The 11,691-nt window shown below is 40.1% G+C and overlaps 1 protein-coding gene across 2 annotated transcripts in view; it reads right to left on the reverse strand.

The window, feature by feature from the left end:
* glis1a (GLIS family zinc finger 1a) overlaps window positions 1-11,691 on the reverse strand; it is a 38,068-nt gene that overhangs the window by 18,355 nt on the left and 8,022 nt on the right. For both annotated transcript variants that reach the window (XM_014013013.1, XM_014013012.1), the window contains 2 exons: window positions 4,923-5,951; window positions 693-854 (listed from right to left, as the gene is read on the reverse strand). In XM_014013013.1, the coding sequence (XP_013868467.1) occupies window positions 693-854; window positions 4,923-5,753 (993 nt within the window). In that variant the 5' untranslated portion in view covers window positions 5,754-5,951. The remainder of the gene's footprint in view (window positions 1-692; window positions 855-4,922; window positions 5,952-11,691) is intronic.

Here is an 11,691-nt window from a genome sequence, read left to right on the forward strand (position 1 = left end):
ATGTATTCTTTTCTCTCGCTTCGTCCGCCATTTCTCCGGTCGGGCCGCAATGCATTATGGGATATGCTGGGCCGGGAAGGATCCATCGGACCTGTACTTCGATTCGGGGAAAAAGAAGGACGTATTTGTCGGAYRCATCGGAGGAGKCTTCCGTTTTGGACGTCCTTCGTCGCGGCGCTGTGACGTATGCRGCCGACAAATTCGACCTTCGGAGGACCTGTCCTGCCGTTTTGGACACAGCCTCAGTGACAGTCGACTTAGCGGTTAGCGATAAGCTGTTAGCTTCTGCTAATTTTGACATGTTTAGCCATTTAGTGTTAGTGGGGCAGCCCAAAACCATGCGAGTCATTTGCTGTGGCCTGCTAGCATCGTCCACACGTAGCAAAATTTGTCTGGCCTATTTCTGGCCTACACAGTGCACTAACACAGACCAGATGTGGCAGATACTGCCCTTTGGTGGCCCAGATGTAGTTTGCCAGAGGTGTCCATGCATGGGCCAGCACCACATAAACCRTTGGCAGATATGGGCCATATAAACCCAACTACAACTGGGCCTGTTGTGGCATTGACAGAACCCCTGTAATTACAAACTTTATGGTAGCGACATTTTTATTTCAGAGAAAACTAAGGTTCTCTGGAGAAGCAACCCAGATCCAGAAAGGTTCTCAGGATTAGGAGGGAAAAGTTCTGACCGTGTCCAGGTGTGTGCGCTGGTGCTTGGCCCGGTCGCTGGAGTTGCTGAAGGCCTTTAGACAGCCGGGGTGCTGGCAGATGTACGGTTTCTCTCCTGTGTGGCTCCTCAGGTGGATCTTCAGGTTCTCCAGGCGGGAAAATGCCTTGGTGCAGCCCTCAAACTAAAATGAGATTTACAGAAACATTTTAAAAAATAACAATAATCACAGTATAGTCATTGCTTTTTATATAACATGACTTTTTACCCTTTTAGGCACCAATAAAATATAATAATATGGCATTTTCATGTCTCAACTGAAAGATGATGAAGACAGCTGCAGTAAGGATGAAATATGTTGCCAATTAAAAGCATAAAATCTAGGTAACAGCTGAAAGAAAACAACAAACCCRGCTGTGGTAGGTTGTGCCTGAAAGTGTTGCTGTTGGGTTGAAGCCAAAAGCAAGAAGCAAATATCAGCATCAGCAGTTTTTTTTACACTTTAAGCAAAAAAACGAAAACAAAAAAGAAAGAAACTCAGTCAAATTCACCCTCTGATGCTTTAGTTTTAAATCAGCTGGGTTGTAAAGAGAGTTTAGACACTTTAAAAAATTGCTGGATTTTCATAATTTATATGTTTGATTTAACACGTTTTACTGTCAAGAGTCTTTTGGGTGTGACCCCAAAAGCAAAAAGACTGACTTTCATCTAAACTGTTTTTCTTTCAAACATTGACTCCAAGTTTTTATTAGTTCTCACTAATGAGTCTGTAAATGTCACTCACCTCGTTTATTTTAACAAGTCTGTACATAAAAGGAAGAAAGTCCCACTACATCATGGTGATTAATTAATCTGAGGGTTGAAACAACTTATGTACAAAAAAAGCAGGTCAGAGCACACAAACCCTGAGAAACTTTCAGATTTTATTAATTGTAGCTAAGTCTCAGCGGAGGTGTGAAAACAAACTGGAAACTGGACTTCAAACTGAAAGGTGTGGTGGTCCAACAGCTGGTTCCAACAGCTGGTCAAACATGTTCGCCAAATATTTCTGTAGCCGTCATTGAGTTTCTCTTAATTTTCTCACAGTCATTGCATGCTAACATTGCTTTTGTAGCATACTAATACTACCCCTGTAACATATGGCTACTGTAGCATGCTACTACTACCCCTGTAACATATGGCTACTGTAGCATGCCAGCAATCCCTCTGTAGCATATTGCCTCTGTGGCATGCTAACATTAACACTGTAAAATGCTAATACCGCCTCTGTAGCATATGGTCACTGTAGCTTGCTAGCACTGGTCCTATAGCATTTCAACATGGCCTCTGTAGCATGCCAACACTGCCTCTATAGCACATGGCCTCTGTAGCATGCTAACACTGTCTCTGTAGCACATGGCTTCTGTAGCATGCTAACATTAACTATGTAGAATGCTAACATTGACTCTGTAGCATGCTAACACTGCCTCTATAGCACATGGCTTCTTTAGCATGCTAACATCGCCTCTGTAGCACATGGCTTCTGTAGCATGCTAACATTAACTCTGTAGAATGCTAACACTGACTCTGTAGCATGCTAACACTGCCTCTATAGCACATGGCTTCTTTAGCATGCTAACATCGCCTCTGTAGCACATGGCTTCTGAAGCATGCTAACATTAAGTCTGTAGAATGCTAATACTGCCTCTACAGCACATGGCTTCTGTAGCATGCTAACATTAACTCTGTAGAATGCTAACACTACCTCTCTTCTGTAGCATGCTAACACTGCCTCTGTAGCACATGGCTTCTGTGGCATGCTAACATTAACTCTGTAGAATGCTAACACTACCTCTCTTCTGTAGCATGCTAACACTGCCTCTGTAGCACATGGCTTCTGTAACATGCTAACATTGTCCCTGTAGCACGCTGACACACTATGTAGCAGTTTTTGTAGCACGCCAAGACTGCCTCTTTAGCAGAAGGTTCCAGTAGCATGCTAACAATGCTTCTGTAGCATGCTAATACGGCTTCCATAGCATATGGCTACTGTAGCATGCCAACATTGGTCCTACAGTAGAGCATTAGGACCTGTAGTGAACGTAGCTTTAGTGGCCCCCCCTGTTTGGGGGTACTTACTACTTACAGGCTGTTAAGTTTTCCTCAGAGAAAACTGAAAAAGGGACACATTTAGACGTAATTTTTACTTAATACCAATGGTTCTCTGCTGCGAGATACAGAAAAAAGTAATTATCAGTTTTGGCGTGAAATAAAACACTTGCTACTGTAACTGTTTTTGGTCCTGGTTGTATACTGAACTTGTCAGTGAAGCACCATACACTGTATTTTGTATTTGAAATGTTTACAGCCTTAAAAACACCTGCCGATGTTACGAGCTGGTAAATAAAGCTGAGTTCATTAATGAACACTGACCACATTCAAGAGAAATATTCATTTTCCATTGCAGCAGAGTGACTTCACCCACATCTGAGCGCTTCATGAAAATGAAATAATTTTACTCAAGTCGTCTGAGTGTGACCGATGACTAATATTGTGTTGATTTAATAATAACCTGTTCACTGGCGATTTGCTGCAGTTTATGAGCTGGCAGCAGCCTGGGACACACACTTTTAATAAACTAATTCAGTCACACAAGAAGTGTGTGTCCCCGAGTGAGAAAATGAATTATTAATCCGAGTTAATGACGGCAGGGAATAACAGAGTCAGCTTGATGGACGTGGATTTGGCTTCAAACCGAAGGTAGWCACGGGACAGAGACGAGCTTCGGAGGATGACTGATGACAGAAGTGATGAAGAGCGACGCTGCTCTGCGGCTTTAAAATGTTAAAGCAGAAAAATTTCTAAAAACACAACACCGTCTGCTTTTGTCTTTATCGTGTTGATTTTCTTTAAATATGAACGTGGTGTTTTGGAGCTGGAGATGTCAGAACTGCAGCGCTGGAGGTGATGACAGTCAGCCRAATGAGGAAAATGTTTTAAAAATATATTTCCTTAACCTTATTTTGACTTTAGCTTAAACTGAACAACATCGTGGACAAAGATTAGGTTCACTTGTTGACCCCAAACAGGAATTTCTTGTAAAATAAATTCAACTTTTATGCTCGTAGCTGTTTATCTAAGATTAATTTACAGAAGAAGACTGTTGYAATTTGTGGTAAATCAGTTTTAATTGTAGAAAAAACAATAAAACGTGATTGTTTTATATATATTGGCCTGGTCTACATGAGTATATTTGCTCTGTGGTTCTGTGGAGCAGCTATAACTTTCTATTTTTTGTAACTTTGAGGTAAATAAAAGAAAGAATTTTACTTTTTCCAACCCTTTTTTTGGTTTTATTGAAATGAATGGAGACTTGAAGTTTAAGTTCATTTTAGCTTGAAAAATTTGTAGGGATAGTTGCTCATTTTAGTTATGGTTTTGATGATTTTAGCTATTGTTGTGCATATTTTAGATTTTAGCTAATGTTTTGCTGGTTTCAGGTTTTAGCTGTTATTTAGCTAATTTAAGAAATTAAATTTAGGCTAATTGTAACGTAAGTTTTTGCTTTATTAATTTCAGGTATAAGCTATTTTTGTGTCAATTTTACCTATTAGCTAGAATTTTATTGATCTTAGCTATTATTTGCTGTTTTACTGGTTCATGGTTTTAACTATAGTTTTGCTAATTTTAGCGATTTCTTTAATTTAAGGTATTTTCAGCTTAAAGTTTCTGTTTTACTAATTTAGGCTGTAAACTAACGTGGTAATTTTAACTTGTTTAAGCTTGTTGTGCTCATTTTAGATTTTTGTTACTGTGCTGCTGGTTTTAGGTATTTGCTGTGGTTTTGCTAATTTTAGCYACTACTGTGTATATTTTAGGTTTTAGCAACTGCTGGTTCTAGATTTTGGCTACAGTTCAGCTAATTTGGCAAAAWTTTATTTTAAGCTACTTTTAGGATATAGGTGTGATTTTGCTCTTTTTTTCCCATTTTTAACCAAGTTTAGTTTTAATTTTTTAGGTTTTGTTTTCCTAAAATAAAATACAGTGTGTTATAATAAAACATGCCATTTTAACCACATTCACACAATAATGATTTAAGGTTTTCTCTGATTGTTTTTTTAATTATTACTTTAATGCCTGAAACTGAAGTAGATTAGAAAAACTCTTAAGATGCTTCATGGTTTCTGAATGTTTTGTCCACTAAATGTATCAAACACAATCAGAACCTTTTACCGTACTTTCTTTGTTTTTAGATTTTAAAAAATCCGCTCACCATGCATTTGTTGGGTTTCTCTCCTGAATGGACCCTCATGTGGATGAGCAACTTATAGCGAGCGTTGAAGGGCTTGTGCCGCCGCACGCAGCCAGTCCAGAAACACGCAAACTCCTCCCCTTTCCGCTGGTCGATGTGCACCTTCTCGATGTGCCTCACCAGCTCCTCCTGGCTGCCGTAGGCGGCGCTGCAGTCGATCCAATGGCACGACTGCTCCTGCTGCTCTGGCGGGATGTCCGGTCCCACGGGTCTGGGACCATGAAGAGGGGACTGGCTTCTGTCCTGGCCCAGGAGGAACGGATCCCCCTGCTGGTGGTTCACTTGGAATGGCTCCCTCTTGCATGGCGAGAAATCGTCAGGAGGTTCTTGTTTTATGCAGCGGTACTCCTCCTGCAGGCTGAGGTGCTGCTGGGGGAATTTATCAGAAAGAGGCAGGCAAGAGGAATGAAGTAAAGAYGATGAGGAAGAGGAGGAAAGGGAGGAAGGTGAAGATTCAAACGATGGAGACTTGGCACAGCTTGTGAACACGTAAGGGACAGGAAGACAGGGCTGAGGGTAGCAGCTGACCATCTTGGTGCTGTTTTTGGGGTCAGTCTGAGCTGTGGTAACGAAGTCCTCCACGGTTTTCTCCACGTGGAGTTCTGCTGTTTTACAGCTGAGCAGGGAGTTCAGGTCACATCCCAGGGAGGTTCTAGGAAGGCAGCACAGGCCTCCTGAATGAGGCTGGCAGAGGCCCCCGGAGGACTCAAGATCTTGAAGATCCTCGAATGCGCTCCCGAAACCAGGAAGAGTCAGCTGCACATCTGGAGGCCCGAGGTCGGGGGGCCACATGCCAGCTCCCTTCCGCCGCCAAGATCCAATCGATTGAAATCACTGATCTTCTTCCGGCAGCTTTATTAATCCATCGAGATTAAAACCTTCCATGGGATTATTTAAAGCACGGGTGTGACGGGGCTGGACGGATCAGCAGCTGCTGGCATGTTCTGCTGGAGTTCTTTAGGTSCTGATCGGTCAGTCATCGCTCGAACGCTGTTGGAAACAAAAACAAAGATTGATTGATGGAATATTTGAAACGTACGCAGGTCACAGAGAAAAATATGTGACAATAAAAAGTAAGTCCACCTTTACATCCCCGTCAACAGAACTTTACATAAATGTAACACTTTCATGAAACAAAGGCTTCAGGTGCAGAGACATGAGCTGCTTTCAATCCCTGCCAGGGATTTATGCAAGTCTTCATTTTTACAAGCCTAATGGACACGTTATAGGGGGTTGCACGTGTTCTAGTAGTAATGCACCTCACCTATGACTGCAGTTTCCACTTTATGATCCTTTCAAAAATAAACTACAATAGTGAGAAGATGCTGGGATGGTCCAAGTTGTTCTATGTGCTTGCTTGTTTTATCCTAAAGTTTACTGTCTTCTCATATCTAAGTACTGCTTTTATTATATCATTTTGTACAGTATTTTATTAAATAAATAAACTTCATCCATATGCTTAAGTTATCATTGCTTTATTTGGGAGCACACCATTGTTTCCCCATATCTATGTTTTATGATAACTATGTTTCCTGATGCCTGTGTTCCCTGACATCTATGTTCCCACACCTTGGACATCATCAAATTCAAGGACCTTTTAAAGACTTTCCAGTACCAATTTCCTCAAATTCAAGAACCACACGTGACGGCAATTACCTACTGCTACTGCTACTGCAGAACGTTACCAATAAACAAGTTTAATATGTAAATTCAATGAAAAACTGAATAACATAGAAGTTGTTGAGTCAGAATCAATGAAAGAAATCGGATTAAATGTACACCCTATATTCATATCCACAATACATGGACATGTAATTATGTTCTGGGAGGTTCAGCAGCTCAATTTGGGAGGAGGGGATATGAACATGTCCAGACCCTCAGTGAGGACAGCAGGAGCTGTGGTGCTTCACCTGGGCTCAGAAAGAAAGACCTGCCCTACTCTGCTCTGATTGGTTAAAACTATCACTATGGCTCATGTTATTTGTTGAAAGCCACGTCAGTTTACTGTAATCCTGTTATCCATGCAACAAATGCAAGTTTTTAACTTTATTATTATTATTAATTTAACAGATGATGAAAATCAGTCGTGTGAATAGAGAACTTCAATCCCCAAAAGACATTCAAGGACTTTCAAGGACAAGTGTAATTTTTGGCTGTTTTCACAAACTTTCCAGGGCCTTGAAATCATTTTTTTTTTCAAATTCACAAACTTTCAAGGATTTCAAGGACCCGTGGGAACCCTGCTTATGTTCTCTGGTACATGTGTTCCTCAATCTGTATGTTCCCCCATGTCTACAACGCCAGTACCTACGTTTCCCAAAACCCGTGTTCCCTGATATCTATGTTCACCGGTACTTATGTTTCCTGGTACTATGTGTCCCTAGTACTTATGTTCAATTTGAGTTAATAATAAAAAGTCATGAAAGATGTTGACTCTCCCTTTAAATGTCTTGAAACATATGAAAAAATATTGACTTAGTGCTGGCATTGTACTAGGGAACATAGGGTTAGAGAACCTCATTTTAGTCTAAATATTAACCTTGAATAAATGTGTTTTAATTCATCAGAAGTACACTGAAAGGTTGGAAAACTGTGGACTGAATACAAGTATCCCCAACTGTTCCACAAATACAGAAGTCCTTCTGTGTAAAGAGTTAATTCCCACACGATTCTTCCCATCCTCCAGATATTGATGATCTAATTTGCAGCAGAGCSGCAGCCACGTGTAATTAGTCATCGGAAAGCTTCAATGGGAGTTTATGCTGATGAAATCCCGCTGATATTTTATAAGCCAGGAACTGGCRCAGCTAAGAAGATGAGTAAGTTCATTTCTGCAGTTATATTAGCTGATGATGGACTTGCTAAGTGTAGGTTCAGGCCCATAGTTTCCTGGTATAGTTTTATGATTCTTCCCGTAAAAATCGCTGGAGTTCCCCCCACCAGAGCCGTGCAGCCGACCAGTCATGGGAACTGTGGTTAAATCCTAATTAGAGAGGCTGCAATGTGTCTGTGCCTCAGCAAACTCAACAGGTAGCAAAGTGGTTTGGTATGACTGAAGAATGATAATTGCAAACCACTACCTGCTGGCGTTCAGGACCAGAACCTGAAACAAAAACCCCTCAAAGGCAGATAATCGCTTCATTGTTCACGACGACGTTCAAAAGCGTCCACAAACGTAGAAGACATCCAGCTGTCGGTGCAGCTGCGTCTGCTCGCCAAAAATGCTCTGGAGCGGATCCAGAATGAAGAGTCAGACGGCGAAACTAAGAAAAGTGTCCCACAAAGCCTCAGCGTTGTAAAATAGCAGCTTCATCTCATGTGRTGCCTTTTAAAGACTCGCTCGCTGAGGTTAGCTAAACACAGCTGTGTCGTTTCAGGACAAGTAAATGTGTACTTATCTCAACAAAAAGCACTTCGGTTGTGGAATGACAAAGATTTACCAGTAATTTTATTTATTTTTTTTTCATCTTTTTGTGTTTTGGTTCGACTAAATCGTGGGAAAAGATTTGTTTATTGAAAGAAGTGTGAAGTCACAAAAGCAAACAAAAGTTGATAATGTTTTTCTCCCATGTCTGTTGGTGAAAATGACAACAACTCTGTGAAATTTACAAACACTGAGCTGATATTTGGGGTGGTAGTAGCTGAGAGTCAGTCACAACACATTCTCCTAGGGGTTATTTTCCACGTTTGACTAAAAACAGCTAAAAGGTTGGCAGGTGATGTGCATTTCTTCAAGGAATACTAGGTCTTCAATTATTATTAGTAATGAGTTATAATCCTGGTTGTGTTCAATATAAGACAAATATTCTTAAAATATTCTGATTTAAAAATGTTTCCAAGTAAATAAAGCRAGATTCAAACAAATTTGCCAGAAAAATCGGCTTCTAATCACATATTTGGAAAATTCTGAATAATTTTCAGTCAGTAGTCAGACTCCTGCTGCTTTACAAGCTGTAATATTCAGTGTTTTCCTCTCAGTAATTAACAACAGTAATCACTGAACCCTGTTACTCTGTGAGAGTTTTATTAAGAAAACTGAAGCTGCTGAACACTAATTTTTTATGTCTCCGAGTAAAATTTTTAGGTGAAAAAGCTATCAATTTACGAAGGAAAAAAAAAAAAAATTGTATAGGTCTTCTGGACGGGTTCTTCTTTAATGAAACGTTTCGTCTCTCTTCCAAGAGACTTCTTCAGTCTGAGAGTTTCAGGCAAATTCAGGCTTTTATGTCCTGCCTCCAGGTGACTGATACTCACATCACATGACCATCGTTCACAGGTGACTCCCACTCACATCACCTGGCTATGGCTCACAGGTGACTGATACTCACATCACATGGCCATCGTTCACAGGTGACTCATACTCACATCACATGGCCATCGTTCACCCTAATTAATCCCTTTTGTTAACAGGGGGTGGAGTGATACTGCCAATGGCAGCGCTGTAGCAATAAAAGGGATTAATTAGGGTGAACGATGGCCATGTGATGTGAGTATCAGTCACCTGGAGGCAGGACATAAAAGCCTGAATTTGCCTGAAACTCTCAGACTGAAAAAGTCTCTTGGAAGAGAGACGAAACGTTTCATTAAAGAAGAACCCGTCCAGAGGACCTATACAATTTTTTTTTTCCTTTGATTTTTTACCTGGATTACTGAGATGCATCAGGACGCTATCAATTTACGTTGCTGAAAAAAAACAGCAGTATTAAATCATACAACTTTTTTGTGATGGCTGCAGCCCAAAAAAAGTTATTCCTATCAATACATTGGTTCTGTCATCAGCTGCAAATATTTAGTAAAGCATCAAAACCGGTTTGAACCAAAAATAATTAGATAACTCCGACTGCTAGACATATAACCAAAATAGCTAGCTAGAAGCACCGCAAAAACTATATTCACTTTAACTGATTCCTATACAAAACCATAAAAAGTTGAAAAAAAGTAAAGAGTTTAAATGTCTTTACACCAGAAATCAACAGACAAGCAAAACAAATTTAGCGGTCAAATTAAGGAAATCAGGAGTAATGACGCCATGTTCCAAGAATCTGAGGCAGTCGAAAGTGGTGTTAACTAAAAGAGAACAAACTTATATTTAAAAAGAAAAAAAAAAAGAAGTACTTGAACCCTCCAGGGAGGTTTAGTTGGAACCACGAGAAGAAAATGTTGAACCAAAATGACTGTTTTCAGTGATGCTTAGCAGGAATCTTTGGTCAGAGTGTGGCTTTTTCTGGAATACATGTTGTAAATTGAAAGAACATAACCTGAAACAAGTGTGTTTTTACATAATTTTTCATTTTTATGGGTTTGAGTAATTTCTTTAGGAGCTTTCCTTTGCCGTCTCCATCTTTTCCTTTTGAATATACGACTCCAAGAGTTTGAAATACGACTCCAAGAATGTCACTGTTGTTCAGAGAAAGCCATGGTTATCGTTTTGAAGTGGTCTTCTCGACCCCTTCCTCTTATTTCATACAAAAACAGCATTTTACTGAAGGTTTAACCAGTCCATTCTTCAAAAAACCACTAATATCAACTTTTTCAGATTTTGGCTCAGTTAATGGGGTCGAATAAAAACAGTAAAACATAATTTCTGATTTTAATTTGACAATGAAATGACAGAGGATATTATTGATGTAATGTCATGACTTTATCCAGACAACAGTGATGTTTTTATTTTAATGTTAATACAGTAACTAACGTTGTGAAATGCAGAGAAAAACAACTTTTTTCATTCCTCCTGCTCATCACTAACTCCTWTGATTTCATAGGTAGGAACGATGGAAAGTGTTGCTCGATGTTGTTCTCCCTAAAACAAACTGATGTTTCACCAAACGTTAACTTTTTAATAAACCACTTTTTAAAACACGGTGCGCTTTCACAGCATTCCTACAACCAGAACCGAACCTGCAAACTGGACAGAGTCAGGAACCATCGCAGCAGTTCGAGTCCATCGGAGGAAAGTTTTAGCATCGTGTTTCAGAGCCAGTCCATCCTCAGATTCTTTTATGTGGTTTGAACCGGGCCACTGTCATTTTGAGGGAATTTCCCACAGTACAAAGTTTCTGAGGGTTTCACACCTGCTCAGAAATATTTGGGTAATGCCCGTCCTTTCAGATCAAAACATTTTGAGATCCACAATAATTTATGAGTTCAATGAGGATGTTTGTGGTGCTGCAGAAAAATATAGATAATGACCCCACACACTGCCAGAGGTCATGCCCCACAGTTTCACAACCAATGYTCTGAGGTCTTTCAAAGAGCTATCTACGACAGGTAAGGCACTACTTCTTCATAACATTTCCAACAAACCCCASTSATCAATTCTTTTAAGAAGMAACATTTCATTTATTTTCATTGTGTTTGTTTTTGTCACCTGTAAAGGAGTAAAAAAGTGGATGAATGTCAGATTGTGTCTTCTTTAGCGTCTGTGTTAAAAGTTCATCACGGTGCAGCCACACACCATCCACCTTCATTATTCTGATCTGTCTGTTGGAACATTCAGAGGTTTCTACGTGGAAAACTGGATCCATGCAGACTTGACTGCAGTCTGACAGACACACCGTCAGTTTCAGAAACACGGTGGCACCTTCCAGTCACGTGGTCCTCATCAGTAGAACGTTCATCTGGTTTTGGCAGGTTTACTCTGTTCTCGGGTGTTTTTATTTATTTATTTTAATTGTTAGCTTTGACTTTCTGTTTGAGCTAAAGATTCCAGGTGTTCTAAAAGCTCATTATT

Source organism: Austrofundulus limnaeus, unplaced genomic scaffold (assembly GCF_001266775.1).
Source record: "Austrofundulus limnaeus strain Quisiro unplaced genomic scaffold, Austrofundulus_limnaeus-1.0 Scaffold97, whole genome shotgun sequence".
Classification (NCBI taxonomy): Eukaryota; Metazoa; Chordata; class Actinopteri; order Cyprinodontiformes; family Rivulidae; genus Austrofundulus; species Austrofundulus limnaeus.